Source organism: Giraffa tippelskirchi, chromosome 5 (assembly GCF_054371585.1).
Source record: "Giraffa tippelskirchi isolate mGirTip1 chromosome 5, T2T-mGirTip1v1.2.pri, whole genome shotgun sequence".
Taxonomy (NCBI): Eukaryota; Metazoa; Chordata; class Mammalia; order Artiodactyla; family Giraffidae; genus Giraffa; species Giraffa tippelskirchi.
The window spans coordinates 122,715,298-122,738,009 of NC_137279.1; the positions used below are offsets into that span (position 1 = coordinate 122,715,298).

Consider the following 22,712-nt stretch of genomic DNA (forward strand, 5'->3'; position numbering starts at 1 on the left):
AATGATACTAAACAACTATAGTTGAGTAAACCTTCAATCACTTCCATCCTTCTCTCTACAAGAAAGACATAATGCTGATGCTGAAATTAAACTCTTTTGTAATTTTTCAAATCACTTTACTAAATTCTAGGGAATATGACTAGATGGCCAGGGTTTCCTTCCTTTCCTTTCCTTTGACTCTCAGATTTTCAAAATAGTACTTTGTCATCAAGTTTCTGTCTTGTTACATAACAGCTCCTCTTTGTTGGATGGAGTTAGATCTTGGGAAAGCTATTCTCCCTCACTGCTCCTTTTAATTAATGTAGATGAATAGAAAGTCCATTATTTATCTAAGACCCAATTTTTTAAAAAATAATGAAATTTCAGACAGATACATAAATTCCACTCATCAGAATCTTCTTAGCTGGCAGTTTTATTATCATTATCAATATAGATTAACCTCTTAAAGTCACAGTGTTTGGGAGATACCTTTACTTGGATCACGGTGTTTTAAATATTTACAAAAATTTTTTAAAATGTTCCAAAGTATGTAGCACACCACTGAATGTAAAACAAACAACTCTTTTGCTACAATTTATTTTACTATTCCCCGATATAACAAGGAATATATTTCTAAACAAAAACAAATATACCTGAGAACTTCTAGGAGATTCAATGCTTATCTATTACTTACTTTGTAAAAGAACTACTATGATGTCTATTTTTAAAATTTTCTCTGCTTTTTGAATGGTCCATATATAGCTGGACTTGGATTTTAAGGAAGCATTAGTTGTGTTATTGATTTGGCTAGATTGTGAACTCTTGAAATGATTTTTTTTCTTCTTTTATCTCAGAGAAAACATCCTATACTAGATGCTTTTCTGCTTCCTAGATACCCACACACATATAAATATTTTTATTATTCAATAATGATAGAACTCTTTTACTAAGTCAGTTTATTATGATTCAACTAAAAAAAACTAATTCAAATACTCTTCCATTAAAAAAGTAATATATTGTAAAGTTGTATCAATCAAATGAAAAATACATATACTTATTATTCTTCCCCAAGGGGAAGATTTAAGTTTGAATTTGAATGCTGCTTAGCATAGGGTTTTGATGTTAATAGAATCTAAAAGAATGATTTTACATGAGGCAACTAACATTCTTAAATAAGACTGATAGCATTTGAAATGAAGTGACCTCTATCTTGGCTATTTCTTGAATATCTTATCAAGAAAGATCTTAAGTCTAATGTTCATAATTATTTTAAATAGTATTGTTTATGAGAGCAAAAAAATTTACATAAATGTTCAATTATTAGTAGTTATCTTCACTAATAAAGATATATGAACATTATGTACTATATAAAGATCAAGTTATACAAGAAAATGTTTAAACAAATGAAAAATATAGAACTCAAAATAATACATATCTACTGTAGTCATCATGACACAAATAAGTAATCATGTTTTTATGTTGACATATTTGGAAATGCAAAAATTTTAAAATATTTTGATCCACATAGAGCAAATTATTTTTCTATAAATGCATTTCAATATACCTCTCTCTAGGAGATAAGTATATGGGTATTCTTTATTTCCTCTTTATACACTTGTATACTTAACTTTTGTTGTTTTTTGTTTGTTTTTCATGTGCATGTATTAATTCTAAAACCAGAAAATGAGGACAAAAGACTTCCATATATTAACTCTAAAATAAACTATGCAAAAAAATTTTACTATTTCAAGTATTATATTCAGTTAACTACAAATGATTTTATTTGGCAAAAATGAATATTATGTGATCTTTTCATGATTATAATATTAAAATTAAACTTTAAAGAGCATATTACTTCAGTTTATGATATCTACCAAGGATTCCTTCCTTTTAAATTTCTTCACTATCATCATAATTATCAGCATCAGCATCAACAACAACAATAAAAACATACTATTTTGTACCTTGTGTAGTTGTTTATTCACTAAGTTATGTCTGACTCTTGCAACCCCATGGACTGTAGCCTGCCAGGCTTCTCTGTCCATGGGATTTTCCAGGCAAGAATACTGGAGTGGATTGCCATTTCCTTCTCCACGGGATCTTCCCTACCCAGGAATTGAACCTGTGTTTCCTGCACTGCAGGCAGATTTTTACCACTGAGTCACCTGGGCAGTCTTATTTTGTACCTACTAAAGAACACTGCCTTCGGAGAAGGCAGTGGCACCCCACTCCAGTACTCTTGCCTGGAAAATCCCATGGACGGAGGAGCCTGGTAGGCTACAGTCCATGGGGTCGCTAAGAGTTGGACATGACTGAGCAACTTCACTTTCACTTTTCCCTTTCATGTACTGGAGAAGGAAATGGCAACCCACTCCAGTATTCTTGCCTGGAGAATCCTAGGGACGGCGGAGCCTGGTGGGCTGCCGTCTATGGGGTCGCACAGAGTCGGACACGACTGAAGTGACTTAACAGCAAAGAACAATAAGAAAATGTCTGTGCACTTTATCCAACATGTCACAGTTTATAGTTTTAGCATCCCTTCACGTTTTAGCAAGAAATAACTTTCTTTGGTTTTTTGGATACTAATATACTTTGAAATTATTCACCTATGGTCAATGGGATTTTTGGTTTTATTGCTTTGTTATTCTTATTTTTTCAAAAAAGATTCAAGTTTATTCTTAGTTATTGGTCATATAGAACACAATTGGGAATAGCTTCATTTCACCTATTCAGAGTTTATTTCAGATCCTTGTTTTATACTTCAGGTCAACTGTCCCTAAGTAAATTCAACACATCTAAGTACAATATTTCAGTTAGACAATAATTGGCCTTTGGTACAGACATATCTCATATTTACAAACTGATTTTCCTCTGTCATTTTAATAGTTAAATTTTAAGTTATAAACAAGTTGCGACCATTTCACTTCATAAAAGTCCAAAGACAAATGTTTATACGCTATTTTTTCTATCACAGTAGGAGCAAACCCCTTTGGGGGTTTATTTTTTTTTTTACAAATGTTGATTAAAAAAAAGTATTTCCATAATAATGTGATTAAATTAAAAAGGAACTGGAAAGATTCTGCAACATTTTACTTCCTTATATATTTGACATATTCTGAAGTTAACAGATAACAGCAGACTGTTGCTGTTTCAGGCCATACAGTCTGTGTGTTAATTAGGAAGCCTTGATTATATAAGGGCTTCAATTTCCGATTATGCCTGGAATGATGTGCCAAATCAGTTAAAAGTTATTCACTCAGAAAAAAATTCAATAAATAAATGAGCTGTAGAGACCTTATGAAGTTATAATAAAGAAAACCAATGATTCCTCCAAACATCTCCATCTAAAATGACGTACACTTGATATAATTTTAGTAAGATTTAGAAATACAATTCCCTTGGAGGAAAGAGTTAAAAATATAGATATAAACTGCTGTGAGGGACAAAATTTGCAATATGGCAATATGGCACAGTGATGCTAATTTAACTATTTCTAAGAAGATAGTATTTTGTATAAACTGAGTGCAATCTATGAGAATAAAAAAAGTGTGCATTTATGTGAGAGGTATAGTCAAAAATCCGAACATTTCAGTTGAAGTTCAGTGGAACTACTATGAACATTTTCTCTTAAGAAAATTAAAAATCCAAACTTAGAACTAAGTTTTGCAGACATAATCATTGAGAGGACAACATAGTATGAGTGTTTGTCACATGATTTTTATAACCTAATATGTTTTATAATTGCAATCACTTATAGTATAATGTGTATTCTAATTTTCTTAAAAATTATTTCAATTATTAATTGTCATAGCACTCCTATAATGTCAGTGTGGCCATGTTCTACCATAAAGGAGAGATAAAGTTATTTCTGTGGATTTAAAACAGTTAAAGTTGTTAAAAAAAAAAAAAGCCTATAGTGACAAATCTGCTTTCTCCAACAGAAATATTTTAAATCATTTCAAAATCTGAGACGTATGGGGAGTTCCTTTTAGATATTTTAATTTACTTAAGGTTGTTAATGTAGAATAAAAAAGGAGGGGAGGTGGAAAACGATCTTTCCAACCCCATTTGCTAAAAAGAAAATCACTTAAATATGTCCTCCAATCTCTAGCCTGCTGCCATGAAACCTCTACATCAGTTCACCTCTCTGTCTTTGTTGCTACACTTTCTAACCAGGCTCAATATGTTTAGTTTTGTTCCACTATGACCCATATACAGCCTGCATGATCATTCTAAAAGGCAAGTCCAAAAGACATTGTCTCTTCCTTGCTGAAAACTCTTTAATGGTATTTCCCATTTCCCTTAGAATGAGAAATAAAAGACAAAGCTTATTAAGGCCCTCTTCAGCCTAATAGGGTTCAGGACATACTAACACAAAATATGCACGCTGACATATTAAGATGAATGAGTTTGAGAAATAGAAGCAGAAAGGTCACTCTGTCCTTCTTCCAACCGTTATCTCCTGAGGCAAGTCATAAAACCCTCAAGTAAGAGGTGGGATCCTCATCCCCAGAGGAGAGGGGCATCTTTACCTCCAAAGCCAAAGGACATGAGGAGACTCCTAACAAAAAGGCCTTGCTAAGTCTCCCTCAGTTTACTGTGCTTACGTTATACTCCTTAACCTATCCCTCTCTACACAACAACCCAGTCTTCGTCAAACCTAGCATAAAAAGACTCAGATCTATTTCTTCTGATCTTGATTTGCTGATGAAGCCTCCTGTGCCACAAAGAACTTACCTTCAATCAACTTGTATGCTTTTTCTCCTGTGAATTTACCTTTGTCAGTTTCATTTTCAGACTGACCCAGCCAGGGATCCTAAGAGGGTTGAGGGAAACATTTTCCTCCTCTACAAGCCTCATTTTTCAATTCAACGCTATCTCCACCCCACCATTCTCCTAAAAGGAACCTCAGTAATTTGAACATGTTCTCTCTCATCTCTCTGCTTTTGTACATGTCTTCTCTTCCTGGAACTTTCTTTCTCACATCTGAATCTCGCTACCTCTCATTCACTATTCAGGACTCAGCTTAAACATATCCTCTGAGGAATCTTCCTCTTTCCTTCTAGATTAGGTTAGATGCCCCTGCAAAGTCTTCCTATCCTGGATCTTATTATACTTTTTATTATAATGTTTTGTTTTAATTGTAGCTACATGAGAAAGAGATTGTGTTTGTCTTGCATACTGTGGTCTCTCCAGGACCCAGCACAATGGCTGGTGGTAGTAGGGGCTCAAGTATTTCTTGCTGAATGAAAATATCAGTATCAGTTAGATAATCTTGCAAAATATAAAATATTTTAAAGTACCTTTAACCTGGCAAGCACTACAGAGTACAAAATATAATTTTCTTAATGTATCAATTTCATATAGTCATATATTCAGACAGAGATAAGTTTAATTAGCATTTTAATATATATCTTCTAGGAAAAGTATGTTCAGAATATGCTAGATGAAGCAAGCAATAGCATAAAATTCATTGAAAATAAATACTACTGTGTTCAAAAAAAGACAATAATTTGAAAAGCAAAATGTTGATTAGGCACTTTTCCTAAGGTAAACAAAGAAAGAAACAAACAATACCAACTGAACTAAACTAAAGTGAACAAATGCTCTTTTTTGATCTTTTGAATAGCTACAGAAGGAAAGGTAGGGAAGGAAGGGACATTAAGGTATAAGCGCTGAACTAATTTCCTGCTCATTCAAACTTCTGTTTCTTTCCTGACTTTACAAATACAAGAAAAGGAGCCTGCATGCTCAGTGGCTAAGTAAGGGCCAACTCTTTCTGACCCCATGGACTGTAACCAGTCAGGCTCATCTGTCCATGGAATTTTCCAGGCAAGAATACTGGAGTGGGTTGCCATTTCCTTCTCCAGGGGATCTTACTGACCCTGGGATAGAACCCGTGTTGCCAGCGTCTCCTGAATTGGCAGGAGGATTCTTTACCATTGAACCACCTGGGAAGCCCGGATAAGAAAAGGAGAGGAAACAAAATTTTAATCAGATAGGAGAATCATTAGGAAGACTGATCAAATGATTGTTGAAGATGTTAGATCCTGCCAAAACAAGAAACTGAAGGGAAGACAAACAAAATGGTAGCATTTAATTTTTTTTTCATATATAAGATTCTGTTCAGTTTATTTGTATTGCTTAAAATTAGGGAAATAATAGGAAAATATGAAAATAAAAAAATCAGTATTTAAATAAGCTCAATTGTAACTATAAAATATTTGTAGCTTTTTATGTAATATATTATGAAACCATTTCAATTTGTCACTGGTCAAAACAGCTTCAATATAACTGCTAAAAGTCATGAATACAACTCATGGTGGTTTTGTAATTTCTTGTCTGCTTCATTAATAAATATTACATTGAGTTTTTCTTATGGCTGCTTCTTAAACTTAAATCGCTCCCTTTCATCCTATCTTAGATCAGCCTAAATGCGCAAAATGGCATTTACTTCTTTTCCCTTCCCCTATACTCTGAGTTTTACATGAAGATAGCAGAATTCTCTCTCACATCTAGCTCAGCTCAAATTAGGCACTTGGGCATGCTGTGGAGGAAAGAAAGCTCATCACCTTCTTCCAGGTAAACACATTTGTGTTGGTGGGTGGGTTTAGCGATGCTCTATTAACTGGCAGCTCCACTGGCACTGAGCCACCAAAGAGGATTTTGAATGTGACACTTAGATCCTGAACAGACTCTTTCAACACAAGACAAACAGAAAGTAAGAGAGAGGATAACTTTTTAAAAAGAAAGCAATATCGCATATCACTAATTACCTGTTCATAATAGAGGATGTTTTCCTCAGCCATATTTGTAAATGCTGACTTGATATCATTTTGCATATTTTGTTTCCATCTTTCCCAATCTGCTTTCAGGGCATTATTAGCGCACTCCACTTTATCTTCCAGTTTTCCAATCTCTTCCGTAAGCTGAGTTAGATCACAAAGAGAGATCAGTTGATCTATGCATTCCTGACACTAAGTGAATTCTTTGAATCTAAGATGAACATTATATTTTTTAAAAAATCACAAGAATTTTTTTTTTGAAGAGTCACCAGTATAGTCAGAGATATCATGTAGAGTTCTAAGGTCTGAGACCAATAGCACCTGACTTTGGATAAATCTCTCAAACCTTGGGCCTCACTTTCACTATTTATAAGTCAAAGGAAAATGAACTACAAGTAATCTCAAAATTCTTTTGCAATAACTCTCTCATTACCACTGTTTATGGTGATAGTATTTATGTTAAAAGATACGGTTTCACATCTTTAGCTTTTCTTTCCTGCTTCTCACTTTTCAACTGTTTTGAGCAGAATGCTCAATTAACTGACATGTTATAACATCCATATAGATTATTCAGTCCAGCCTGGAGGCCCAGGGGATTAACTGGCTACATTCCATTCAGCTGGTAACAGAGGCAGGTTTATATCTCAAGACACCTGACACCTAGTCCACACTCCATTAGACAAACTGTGTGTGACAGTCACACCTCCTCCCCAAGTCACCCACGAACATTTGAGCATGGAACTCATCAATGTATTGCTTTAAATTTAACACATCATATTTATACAAATTTTAATATATTTATCCATATTTTATTTAATCTTATATTCAGCATACATATATTTATTAAGTGTCTTCTCTGTATCAGGCATTCTTCAAGGGCCTGGAGATTCAATAATGAAGACAACAGACAAAAATTCCTGCTTTTACCAGAACTTATATTCTATTGGGAAAGACAAACCATAAGCAAGACAAATGAAATATCTATCATTTGATAATAAGTGCCAAAAAGAAAAATGAAGTAGAAAGGTAGATAAGGAGTATAAGAACAATGCAATTTTAGATAAGATGGCTGCGGAAAATCTAAAAAAGAAAGTCTCATATCTGAAGTTGATGTTAGAGTGAATCATGCAGTTCTTAGCAGGAAAAGCATTCCTGGCAGAGAAAAAACACAGGGCAATGGTCTAGAGGTAGAAGCATGTCAGGATGGTCCAGGAAGAGCAAGGAGACCAGTATGACTGTAGCAGGTGGCAGAGTTAAAAAAGAGGGAAGATCCTAGGAGATGCAGTCAGAGAAGCAGTTGGGTGACCAGATCTTACTAAGCCATGCAGTCCACGGTAAAGGCCCTAGGTTTTATTGAGTGAGACCAAAGGCAGGGACAGTTAAGCAGAAATAACATCATTTCTCCCATGTTTTATTAATAAAAGGGGCATTATACATTACCACTATTCCTTGACTCCCAGTATTCAAAAGAGGCTGTCATTAAGAAGGTCCCCATTACAGACATGTTAAAAGGTACAAATATATGTCTTAGAATAAAAAAAAATGTTATTTTACTTTCAATGTTTGCTTAAAATATCACTTTTTATTCATTCATTTTGCCATGAAATTTCACTCTGACTTTATTTCACTGCAGCCATATTTGCTTTTATTTCCCTCAGACTAGATGTTTGGTATTATATAAATCTTTTATTATCTGCAAAATGTAAAGTGTTAATCGCTCAGTCATGTCCGACTCTTTATTATCTATGGAAGATCTATTTCATATGTAGGGTTGGTTTTCATGGTTTGTGTATGGTGGGAATATGTAGTTTTGTTTTGTTTTTTCCCTTAACTTTCTTGTTTTGTTTGTAAACTATCCCAGTGAGGCCATTTATTACTTTTACAGGTACCTATGACTCTACGGGGTAATTATTTTGCTAAATCATAGAGGATGTCTAAAAGGGTGTTGTGTGGGTATGTATGCTCAGTTGCTTAGTCATGTCTGACTTTTTACAACCTCATGGACTGTAGCCCACTAGGCTCTTCTGTCTATGGAATTTTCCAGGTAAGAATACTGGAGCAGGTTGCCATTTCTTACTCCAGGGGATCTTCCCAACCCAGTGATCAAACCCGTGTCTCTTACATTTCCTGCACTGGCAGATGGATTCTTTACCATTGTGCCACCTGGGAAGCCCAACGGGTCATTAATGGGATGTCTAATGGTGGACTTCGGATGCTGGGGAATAAGCTAAGGTAAAACTACTGACAGGCCAAACTCAAACAGGATCCACAGAAAGCTCATGCGCTGGTTATAAAACCTCATTTCCCTGGGTTGTGGGATCAAATCTTCCCATTTTCAAAGCCAGATGAAAATGATAAGAAAAGTGCCTTTTTTATATCTAGGATCAAGAGGTAACTACTCCAACTGTAACTACACTTTTTCTCCTCTGCTTAGGTTCTGCATTCTAAAATTGCTCTGCACTGGAGTGGGATGACCTGCAAAATTCTTTACTGAAAGTAGCTTCAGGAAACAGTATTTAAATCCTATGTTCCATCTTGCTTCCCCTCCTGATAAGAGCTTAAAATGGTGTCACTGCCATAAGGGCTTTACAACAAAGTCATCTCTTTACCAAACTGCAACTCCCCATCTTGCTAGCCCTTGTTAGTGGTGGTTAGGCTAGTTGGTGCTTCTGCTCTGGCCCAGAGCTACTGAATTCCTAAAGAAGTCCTGTCCTGTTCTCTGACTTCACTCCAATCCACAGAAAGGTTATAGCCTTATCAGCATGGCACTGAGATTATATGACTGCTGCTGCTGCTAAATCGCTTCAGTCGTGTCCGACTCTGTGTGACCCCATAGACGGCAGCCCACCAGGCTCCCCCATCCCTGGGATTATCCAGGCAAGAACACTGGAGTGGGTTGCCATTTCCTTCTCCAATGCATGAAAGTGAAAAGTGAAAGTGAAGTCATTCAGTCATGTCCGACTCTTAGCGACGCCATGGACTGCAGCCTACCAGGCTACTCTGTCCATGGGATTTTCCAGGCAAGAGTACTGGAGTGGGTTGCCATTGCCTTTTCCGATTATATGACTAATGATAGGTTGAACTGATTTCAGACCACATATTGGTCTTTCACAAACTGTATGTCATTGGGTAGACTACTTTCTGAAGGCTTAGATTCTTCATCTACAAAATGAACATAAAAATAATGATACCTATCTCATAGGAATTTTTATTTAAAATTGCCTGAGATAATGAACATATTAACTGATGTTCACAGTGTCTGACAATTTGTCTACTAAATGTTATCTATCACAACCATCACCAGCACCACCATCACCAGTTGGTGAAATGGGAGCTGACTGCCTCTCCTCTTCCAGTATTTTAGTCTCTGGAAATACGCTATTCCTCTGCCAGGATCTAGGGATTAATTTCCAGTGCAGTTTCTTGATTTATTCTCACCAATGTAGATGATAATATATCCAATTCTATGTAATTCATTCTAAATATATATTACCAATTCTTATTTTTGCTGGCTATATATATATATATATATATATATATATATACACCATTTTTATTGATGACTCCATCATGACTTTAGTCTGAAAAAAAGGAAAGTGACATTAGGTATTTCCTCACACTGAATCATCTTCCCATAATTTTAACTTTTAGGAAATACTAACTGATAATAAGCACAAAACACTTAATTCAAATTAGAAATAATCTGGACTATATCTTTCCTACCAATTTATAAAGACATATTATTAGATTTCCCTTCCTTCAGTTGACTGCAATTTTAGCAAGTTCTTGCTAAAATATGGATGGTACAAGAAACCATCCATATAGATGGCACACTCAAGGTTCTGAACTTAAACACTCAATATAATTTCACCAAAGTGGGAGAATAACATGTTAGGTGCCTGGCAGACCAAAGAAGCCCCTCTAACCACATGGCAAAGTTTCAATAACTCTAAAAGTAGGAAATTCAATTCATAGTTTCTACCGCAAAATAGCATAAAGACTGAGTTTAAAAGGATTAAAGTTTGAATCATTCATTTCACAAATACTGGAAACTTGGCCCTCTGTTGGTGGAAAAACTTAAGTAAACAATCCTTTTTGCCAGGAAAATGTTGAAATATCAGAATAAGTAATAAAAGACTGTAACATAGTGAAAATAATGATTTAGATTTAACCACAGGCTAATGTGGTAATCTCTACCTTCAGTTATATTCAGCTAAAAAGGAGTCACACGATTAAATGAAAACTGTTAATACTAAGAGCTCAGGAAAACAAACAATATCCTTCTTCAATACTTTAGTACTAGGAATATCATCAATAATAATGAGCATTTATTGCATTTCTGCCACAGGCCACCATATTAAGCTATATGCTTTACATACATTACTTCATTTAATCTGCACTATAATGTTGCAAATTTTATAATATTGTCTAGCTTTTGGGGGACATATACAAAGGATAAACAGGGAGAAATATACAAAGGAGATCACATAACATTCTGTGGCATCATAGAGATTCAAACCAAGTCAAAACACATGTTCTTTCCAGAGTGACTGAATAGCCCCAAGCTACCTTGCCTGTAGCTGAATAGCCCCAAGTTACCTTGCCTGTATGCCAAAGCTTTTGACTGTGTGGAACACAACAGACTGTGATAAATTCTTAAAGAGATCGGAATGCCAGACCACTTGATCTGCCTCCTGGGAAATCTGCATGCAGGTTAAGAAGCAATAGTTAGAACTGGACATGGAACAACAGACTGGTTCCAAATGGGGAAAGGAGTATGTCAGGGCTGTATATTGTCACCCTGCTTATTTAACTTATATGCAGAGTACATCATGAGAAATGCTGGGCTGGATGAAGCACAAGCTAGAATCAAGATTGCCAGGAGAAATAGCGATAACCTCAGATATGCAGATGATACCACCCTTATGATAGAAAGCAAAGAAGAACTAAAGAGCCTCTTAATGAAAGTGAAAGAGGAGAGTGAAAAAGTTGGCTTAAAGCTCAACATTCAGAAAACTAAGATCATGGCATCTGGTCCCATCACTTCATGGCAAATAGATGGGGAAACAGTGGCAGACTTTATTTTGGGGGGCTCCAAAATCACTGCAGATGGTGACTGAAGCTATGAAATTAAAAGACGCTTGCTCCTTGGAAGACAAGCTATGAACAACCTAGACAGCATATTAAAAAGCAGAGACATTGCCCCTCTGGGGCTGCATGAAAAAAAAAAGCAGAGACATCACTTTATCAACAAATTTCCATCTAGTCAAAGCTATGGTTTTTCCAGTAGTCATGTATGGATGTGAAGGTTGGATTATAAAGAAAGATGAGCACCGAAGAATTGATGCTTTTAAACTGTGGTGTTGGAGAAGACTCCTGAGATCCCCTTGGACTGCAAGGAGATCCAACCAGTCCATCCTAAAGGAGATCAGTCCTGAATATTCATTGGAAGGACTGATACTGAAGCTGAAACTCCAATACTTTGGCCACCTGATGAGAAGAACTGACTCATTGGAAAAGATGCTGACGCTGACAAAGACTGAAGGCAGGAGAAGGGGATGACAGAGGATGAGATGGTTGGATGGCATCATCGACTCAATGGACATGAGTTGAGTAAACTCTAGGAGTTGGTGTTGGACAGGGAGGCCTGGCATGCTGCTGTCCATGGGTTTGCAAAGAGTCGGACACGACTGAGCGAATGAACTGAACCTTGCCTATGGCTTTCAGCTTTAAACTAATTCAGCTCTTACCTCAAGGACTTGTTATCTAATAGAATGTTGTTGCTTGTTCAACTCTTTTGTGACCCCATGGACTATAGTCCACCAGGCTTCTCTGTCCACAGGATTTTCCAGGCAAGAATACTAGAGTTCGTTGCCATTTCCTTCTCAAGGGGATCTTCCCAACTCAGGGATCAAACCCACATCTCCTGCATTGGCAGGTGGATTCTCTACCACTGAGCCACCAGGGAAGCCAATCTAACATAAAATAGATATGCAAAAATAAAACAAAAACCAAAGGCAATAATTCAAAGCAGAATGTGATATATATAATAATGGAGGAAAAAAATTAAATTAGAATATAGAAAGATACAGAATGGAAGATTAATTCTAACAGGGGTAGGGGACATTCCAAGTGTTAAACTGCTAGGCAATGAATGGATGAGGGTGTGGCATGAATAAAACCAGAGGGATGTTATGATATAGAGCATGATAAAAGAATGGATAAGAGATAGGTTTGGAGGTAGTCAAAAAGAAACATGGGCTTCCCTGGTGGCTCAGATGGTAAAGAAGCTGCCTGCAATGTGGGAGACCAAGGTTTGATCCCTGGTTCGGGAAGCTCCCCTGGAGAACGGAATGGCTACCCACTCCAGTATTCTTGCCTGGAGAACTCCATGGACAGAGATGCCTGGTAGGCTACAGTCCATGGCGTCGCAAAGAGCTGGACATGACTGAGTGACTAACACACGCATAAGATGAAACACGGGAAATATAGTTGGACAGGCCAACTGAAGACTAACGACTGGAGGGTGTAAATGATAATGAGCATAAAATGCATTCTGTAGCAAAAGGTAAGCCACTGAAAGATTTTGGCCAGTAAGAAAGAAAGGAGGACAGGAAGAAAGAAACCAATTAATCTGCACAGGGACTGTAGAGACAGTAAGAAAAATTATGAGGATTTGGCTCACTCCCACTCACTCATCCAGCAGCACTCACTCAGCATCCATCTTTACTTCCTGTGTTAAGAATTAAGCTGAAGGGTGAAAAAACTGACTCTGCCCCAAGAACTCATGCCTAAGGGGAAAAATAAAAACAACTAGATAAAATGTGATATACATTTCAGGTAAAGCAAATAGGGTGTACAGTCCTAGAAGCAAGTTTACTTTGAAGTTTCTAAAAACTGCAAGTGGTTTGTCAAGGTTGGTACCTGGAGTGTGAGAGGGAGAAGAGAAAAAGAGGAAAAAAGAGATATTACTTTACTAACACAGGTCCATATAGTCAAAGCTATAGTTTTTCCAGTAGCCATGAATGGATGTGAGAGTTGGACTATAAAGAAAGCTGAGCACCAAAGAATTGATGCTTTTGAGCTGTGGTGTTGGAGAAGACTCTTGAGAGTCCCTTGGACTGCAAGGAGATCCAACCAGTCAATCCTAAAGGAGATCAGTCCTGGGTGTTCATTGGAAGGACTGATGTTGAAGCTGAAACTCCAATACTTTGGCCACCTGATGTGAAGAACCGACTCATTGGAAAAGACCCATATGCTGGGAAAGATTGAAGGCAGGAGGAGAAGGGGAAGACAGAGGATGAGATGGTTGGATGGCATCACCAACTCAATGGACATGAGTTTGAATAAGCTCTGGGAGTTGGTGATGGACAGGGAAGCCTGGCGTGCTGCAGTCCGTGGGGTTGCAAAGAGTTGGACACAACTGAGCAACTGAACTAAACTGAACTGAACCATGCAAATGGACTTTTTCCTCCTACATTTGAACCATTTCCTCCTACAAATGGTCTCTGAGATCTTATTTGGACTTTCTGGTAGGGGAGAGCAGGTATTTAGGAATTACTTTTGGGCTTCCCTGGTGGCTCAGGGGTAACGAATCTGCCTACAATACAGAAGACCCAGGTTCGATCCTTGGATCTGGAAGACTGCCTGGAGAGTGGAATGGCAACCCACTCCAATATGCTTGCTGGGAAAATCACACAGACAGAGAAGCCTGGAGGGCTACAGTCCATGGGGTCGCAAAGAGTTGGACACCACTAAGCAACTTTCACTTCACTTAGAAAGGCTTTAGAGTCCACAAGGACTATGAAAGAAAGCAATTAACTTTTGAAGGGATGGCACAAAATATGTGACCACCTAGCCGGTCAGATGAGTGAAGTCACTGTTGTTATAAAGGAGATGACAAACAGCCCTGATCTCCTTTATATTCTTGCTTGAAAGCTTTTTGATTATCTTAGTTTTCTTTGTCTCTAACACTATCAAGAATGGTCTGATAGCAAGAAAAGGAGGGATTTACAAGAAGTGGCTTGCAGCTATGGAGGGGAAGAGAGTTAGGGAAAAGAACTGTGTTTGTGTATTTATGTTGCACATTCACAATACCTGCCTGCTCACTTAACAATGCTGAATTCCTACTGTGATCAGGTCTGGAGCTGCATGTCACATACAGCATCTCATTTAACTTTCTCTATAACTCTTAGAGGTAGCTTTCTTCCCCTCAGTCTAGCTGGTTCAAGTTTTCAGTAAAGTTAACAAACTCTGCACATGATGAATCTGAAAAGCCTTAACATCCTTTGGCCAGTTCTCAGTTATGTATTTCTTCTTCTGAATTGTTTGGTAAACTCAATCCAAGTGTTTCTTTTCTTTTTTTTTTTTTAATGTTTCCTGGCCCCTTCCATTTTAATTTTATTTGTTTGTACTCCTTAAACCTCTCTTCTCCTCCAATATACAAACAGAGTACAAAATATAAAATAGAATATAAAAAATAAAATATAAAATACAAGTAGAATACAAATAAAATACAAATAAGAGTATAAAAGTAAACATTTATTTAACAAATCTTTAAGTTCTTACTACGTGCCAGGCACTGGCATAGGCACATGAGCAAGGACAGAGGGATGAATATGAGAGGGAAGGTTACTGTAGCTGGGAGCTACAATCTAGGAAGGGTTTCAGATCCACACTGCATTGGGTGTTCCCTCTGTGTCATCTGACCAACTGCCTTAGAATCTATTAATGAGTTTGTGTTTTGTTTTGTTTCATAAAATAAGGAAGCACCTTCCAAACAAAATCTGAAGAAATCAAGACCATCTAGACTTAAAGCTTTCCCTAAAAGAGGAAATCTATCTTTACATCCAACAAATACCCTTATTTCATCTTTTTTAGTTGCCTTAGAGTATGGATAAGCTGTATTTGGCTCCTCCTCTCCTTTTTTCCCTGAAGTTTAATCAATTCATAATCACACACACTCTAAGTGATCTAGAGGTTGGGCTCTGAAGTCCATGGATGGGAATCCTGACTGTGTCATCTTAGCTAAATTTAGTTCCTTGATAGGTTGCAGTTTCCTCGTCTGTAAAATGAGGAGAAAGAGAGTACCCACTTCATAGGACTGTTTTGAATAATGTGCTAGCAAAGTGCCTGGGGCTTAAGCACTGAATACACGTTAGGGTTAGAGCGGCACTCGGCAGTGATTATGAAAGGACTACTGTAGGGTTCAGAAATGTCCTGACTGAATCTGCCCGCTTACTTCTACTAAGTCAGGGAATCCTTCCTGAGGGCATGCATGTAAAAAGAACAACTTTGGGGAAACAGAGAGATGGTAATGGGTCAGAAAGCTCCCCAAATGCCCCCAAGATGTCTGGGAGTGTTGGTGACTGAAAAGGACAGTGTAGTCAGGCTGTATCGTCTCTGTAAAGCCATTCCATCAGGCCCTCCTCCAAATCAGACGAGCAAGACCAAAAAGACCAGAAATTACCGCCATTTTGAGGAACTAGGTTATCACATCACGTCAATACATTATTCCACTCTAATACAAGATATATTAGTATCTTGCTGATTACGGAATGATAAATCCTAAGACAAAAAATGCAGGTGGACCTTAGCCTAACTGACCTTAAAAGTAGACTTTCTTGTAACTAAAAAAACCTGTCCAAGTAACATACAAGGAAAATGAATACATATGTCTACATAAAAGATTTTTATAATGATATTCATAGCTTTATACCAGCCACAAACTAGAATAATTCAAATGCTTATTAAAAGAATGGTAAAGAGTGGACAAATTGTGAAATATTCATTAAATGCAGTACTACAAGGTCAGATTTCGAATAACTGGCAGATTGTTTTTGTACTTTATCATTGCTATGTGTTTGAGTGGAACAGTGTGTCAAATAAGAAATGTTTGATTCTCATTGAAAATTTCCACTGCAATTTGTGTTGATCTGTGCCATCTTTTTGTAAAGATTTATTATGACAAAAATACAAAAATTATTCTGACAAAAAAAAAAAAAAAAAAAACCTGTCCAGTAACTTAAGAAGACTCCCTATACTTTCAAACATTCTCTTAAGCCTTTAGTTTTTCTTATTTACCAGAAATTAGTTTTTAGAAAATATATTAGCTCATTCAAGAACTATTCATTGAACATCTGGTGTGTGTCAAGAGTACCTACTAGGCACAGTTCCCCCATGTGAAACATTTCTTTTTTCTCACTCAATTTTTGGCATACTGATGTCACAGAGGTAAATCTTCACTTAAATTGGAAAATCCTCCCAATTGGGATACAGTTTCATGATGAGACAAGTTACAGAATGGCTGGATGGGTGTTTCTTAAGTTGGGATTTCTATATCCACATCAATACTCAGTGATAATCCAGAGGATCATCAATGTCATAAATAAACATGGCATAATTTTGAAATAGTTATTTTATGGAGATCAGAGAAAAATATTTAAATTAACATAAACATATATTATGGAGTAGTGATACTTATATGAAACTTTAAAACAGGAGATCTTAAAGAAATTTTAAGCTTGCATTGGTCATAGATGTGTCTATAAGACTACTGGGGTATACATTCCAACTTCCCTGTACCAAAGAAATTAAACACTTTTGATAAAAATGTTTGAACTACACACTGCATTACAATGTGTTAGAAGTAAATCTGCTTGGTTGCTGAACTACATACTTAACAAGGAATCAATACACGTTAGCATGATAATTCTAGGTGAGTTAATTGCCAAGATTACCAAGTTCTATTAAAGTATCATTTATAAAAATTACGGATTGAAAAAGAAGTTTCCTCACTGTCTATTTCTTCAGGAATAGCGGCCAGGATGATAGAAGAAAAGTCAAACGTCTTTCAACTACTTTGATCTATCACTGCTAAACTGCAATCTAGGGAAAATTTCACGTAAGAAAAAACCACCTTCTCTACTTAATCACTCACCCTTCATCACTTATCCCTGATATTACTAGTATAGCAAGTAAGCATCCCTTTTCCTCACCCTGTGATTTTCTCTATCCAATACTATGACTAAGCTCCTAACATCTGAACACTTACAAGGGTCTGCTCCTAATGCATTATTGGAAGAGTTTTTTTCCTAATGAAAAATCACAATGTCACACAAATTACTATAGCATGTTGAAATTAAGGAGGCTAGCATGACTTTGATACAAAAACTGACATTTCTAATACAAACAATGGTAATTGCAAATCATTCTTTCCCCTGTCCGCCAGCTGTATTAGGGGGAGGAAGAAATAACCGGGGTATAATTGACCTCAGAAAATGTATAAGTTTCAAATATACAACATGACGACCAATCATTCTTATTCAGAAATGTAAACACAAAAGTCCTACATTTTAAGTTGAGCTAGCCAAATCGAACAAGGGCCAAGTTGAATTTATCTCAGCAATCCAAGGATGGTTAAAATAAGAAAATGTCTTAGTGTAAATCACCAAATTAAGTGAATAATGGAGAAAATCATACTACATTAGCTGGTACAGGAAACCATTCAACAAATGTCAACACCCCCTTATGAATCAACCTGTCATCACATAGGAGTAAATAAAAACTGCCTTAACCTGATTAAAAATACGTAATTTTAAAAGTTTAGCAAGCATCATTACTAATGGAAAAAATCCCGAAGAAATTTACTTTAGCATCAGTAAACCCATCAATTCTAAAGGAAATCAACTCTGAATGTTCATCAGAAGGACTGATGCTGAAACTGAAGCTTCAATATTTCGGTCACCTGATGTGAAGAGCCGACTCACTGGAAAAGACCCTGATGCTGGGAAAGATTGAAGCCAAAAGGAGAAAGGGGCAGAAGAGGATGAAATGGTTAGATAGCATCACTGACTCAATGGACATGAATATGTGCAGCTCCAGGAGATAGTGAAGGACAGAAGGGCCTGGCGTGCTGCAGTCCATGAGGGTCGCAAAGAGTGCGACATGACTTAGCAACTGAACAACAGAAACAACAACAGGGATGATACAAGGATGTCCCATCACTAATAACTTTATAATGCATCTTTTAGCCAGATAAATAAGAATGAAAAAATTAATATAAGATATAAAGATTGAATAAACAGGACAAAGCTATTAATATACACCCATAAGATTTTCTACATAGAAAATTTCAAATATTAAAGAAATTATTATAACAATAATTTTGAAGACTGCTGATAAAAGATAAATTTGAAAAAGTAAATTATATTTCTATACTCTAGCACAACAAAAGTTAGAAAAGAAAAAATTTTAAATATATAGTAATAATTTATGACAAATACAAACAAAATATAAAATACTCTGGAATAAACTTAGGAAAAAGTGCAGAAGACCTTTTTGGAAAAAACATTCTAAAACTTTATTGAGAGATATCAAAGAAGACAAAAGAAAAAGTACGGTTTCTAAAAATTATTCTACCTTAAATCTTCTATTTAGTACCTCCTTCAATTTAAGATTAAGTATCAGTTCCTCAGATAGTTCTTATAAGAATAGTATTTATGTACAATGTAGGTACTTTTTCACTACTCTCTCCATCTCAGTCCACCATTCCTCTCCTTAACATTCATTAGGACATTCATTTTATGTATGGTTATGGACTTTCCCGTTACAATATAAGTTGTAACATGAACCATGTGCCTATCTTTTGACCATTCTATCCTTAGTACTTACTACTTAGAAATGCGATAAATACTTGTAGAATAAATTAATGATTTCAGAAAGGTGAAATATTAGTAACAAATCTAGTCTTGTTTCACCATTCCTTTCCAAGGACTGTTTTATTACGCTGTGAAATACCATAGAAACTTACAAGCTGCCTGTACCTTATCCTAAAGGTATTTATCACCAAAATTTCTGAGCAAAACAATACAACTTGAGGATAATAGCTATTCTTACTTAAGAATATCTTCACTTTTTTTCTTTTTAAATAGCTTCTCTATTATTGCCTTTTATGGAAAAAAATTACCAATCTATTTATTCAAATGCTAAAAATTTCTCTTCATAATCAGAAAAGCTGAGGAATTATCATTTTGAAAGTCCTTGAAAATAATATACCTAAATAAAAAGATTTAGATTGCCACTCCATCACAAGACAATAGAAAATTCTAAAATTCAGTTCTAATCTGACAGCTACCTCTTCTTAACAAGTATTAATTAAATTGCAGGGGAGGGAGAAGAGGGCTCTTAACAATAAAATTACATTATTTTCTGATTTGTGAGAGAGGTAAGATGTGTCTGAAAAATTAGATACTTGATTATACAATGTAGCTCAAGCATACATGTGATTACTACACGTGCATACCTTTTTTATATACTTTACAATACACACTTTTCTTAAAAAGTAGAAACCACTCTTCCTGAAATTCACTGGCAATTTTATTATCCAAATGTAACTTGTTCAGCAAAACACAATGCATTTTCTTAAAATGACAAATTAAGTCGTAAAACACCCACAAATGCAGTTGACACATCACCTTTCAAGTCAGTACCTCCAACACCATTAACATCCTTCAAATAAGGAATAATCATGACACTGGAGGCAACAGAAAGCCAATTATTTAAACAGCCCCATTTTAGGAAGTATAGTGATCTCTTCTGCACAACAGAAGCACAGTAAAAATATACACGATAGAAGAGGATTAATCTTTTTTCCTACTGCTTCCCTGAGCCCTATTAATATAAACCTTTAAAAAAGAAATGATATGGGTCCTGAAAAAAAATTTTTAATCAAGTCTTTTAATTCTTTAGGTATAATTTCCTATATTTGTTTCGGAAGAATATAATTGAAGCCTAGAAAAATGATATGCCATACTATCATTAGGTTTCAATAAAGTTAAAAATTATTTCAAAGCCAAACCTAAACATTTATTTTATAGACCTTCACACGTCATACAATTTTCTGCCATTAAATATTTGTATTCACTACTTCACCAAACAATATCTCACATATTATCTCATTCAATTCTCACTATACATCCATAATATAAATATTATTTTCCCCATTTTACTAACATGAAAAAGGAATGCTTATTGAAGTTTAAGTTACTTTTTGGTAACTTTCTCCCAGAGTTTCCAGGTTCCCTAATTTGTGATCCAACTCTACTATATTACAAAATTCCATAAGGGGTCCATGAATTTCAGGACATATATTAGACAGCTCATAGGCTACATGAAGGAGCTTCCATTTATATTTAACTCTTTTTTATTGGGGGCTTCCAGGTGGCTCAGTGGTAAAGAATCTACCTGCCAATGCAGGAGACACAGGAGATTCAGGTTTGATCCCTGAGTCGGGAAGTTCCCTTGAAGAAGGAAATGGTGGCCCATTCCAGTATTCTTGCATGGGAAATCCCATGAACAGGGGAGCCAGTTGACAAAAAACATTATATTAGTTTCAAGTGTTCAACAAAACTATTTGATATATGTACATATTGAGAAATGATTACCACAATATGGATGTCTAGCTAACATCCATCACCACACATATTTACCATATTTCTTTCTTGTGATGAGATCTATTGAACTTTTAAGATTTGTTCTCTTAGCAATTCAAATATACAATAGAGTATTATTAATTATAGTCACTACCCTATACATTACATTCCCATCACTTATTTGATAACTGGAAGTTTGTATCTTTTGACCACCTTCTATTTAACTCATGTAATGTTTTTAACTTACATGCATAGTTTATAATAAAGATAAAATATATAAGTATAGTAGTATAAGTAGAGATAATTTGTAAATTTAAAAAATATACACATATGGGGAGATGTGCTCAAAAATATTTAGGTAATAGATCAAAAAGTCTAGTGACTGAAATGTTATCTTTGCTGACATAGTGTGTACATTAGACTTTTAATCAAGTGAATTCTCGAGGTTTTTTCAGACATTAATCTCTTTTCCATCTGAATCCCTATCAAAGATAAGAAACAAAGTTGACAAGAAATTAGCTAACTTGTTCAAGACTGAACAATTAATAATAAACTATCAAAACTGAATAGTCTCTGGTTCAGCAATTTCATTTTTAGGTATTTATTCCACAGATCTACTGGCGCATTCACAGAAGAACGCATGCACAAGGTATTCACTGAAGCATTGCTTATAGTAGCAAAAGGTTAAAAATAAATTTTCACCAGTAGGAGTCAGATTAAATAAATCCTGGTACATGCATATATCAGAAGATCATGTAGCTATAAAAGACTAATAACTGTAATGATCTAAGATATATTAATAAAGCAAAGTACAGAAATCTTTATAACATATTATTACATTCATTAAAAAGTAAAATTAGAATGTATATTTGTATTTGTTGCACATCCATAAAGTAACTTGGAAGGCTACAAAAGTAACTAATGGAAGCATGCACACAAGTGGGGAGTGGGAATTGGGGAGACAGCATATAAGACGGGAAGGAGACTTCATTAAATCTGTGTTTTAAAATTTATTAATATTGAACCATGTGAATTTATTACGGGCTTTCCAGGTGGCTCAGTGGTAAAGAATCTGCCTGCCAAAGCAGGAGATGCAGATTCGATCCCTTGGTCAGGAAGATTCCCTGGAGTAGGAAATGGCAACCCACTCCAGTATTCTTGCCTGGAAAATTTCATGGACAGAGTTGCAGGGTAGGTTACAGTCCATGGGGATGCAAAGAGATGGACATGACTGAGCACATGCACACACACACAATATATTACATATTCAAATAAATCATTTTGGTGGGTTTTAAGCAACATGCTAATTGCTTATGTTAGAGATCAGGAAATATATTTTTGGGAACAATGAAATGTTGACATTCCTAATGTTCTCTAAATGGGCACTGGTGGTTGGAGACAACATTTGAGGGACACATACGGGGCTAAAAATGGGACACAGACACAGAGGCTCTGAGCTTCTTTCTGGTTGTTGAACTGTATCATTTCTTGCAATGAAAGAGAATGTTAGGTGACT

At 35.8% G+C, this 22,712-nt stretch overlaps 1 protein-coding gene across 5 annotated transcripts in view; it reads right to left on the minus strand.

Annotated features, from left to right (window-relative positions):
* Window positions 1-22,712, minus strand: part of SNX7 (sorting nexin 7) — a 135,579-nt gene that overhangs the window by 45,303 nt on the left and 67,564 nt on the right. For all 5 annotated transcript variants that reach the window (XM_081485750.1, XM_081485747.1, XM_081485749.1 and 2 more), the window contains one exon: window positions 6,756-6,908. In XM_081485750.1, the coding sequence (XP_081341876.1) occupies window positions 6,756-6,908 (153 nt within the window). The remainder of the gene's footprint in view (window positions 1-6,755; window positions 6,909-22,712) is intronic.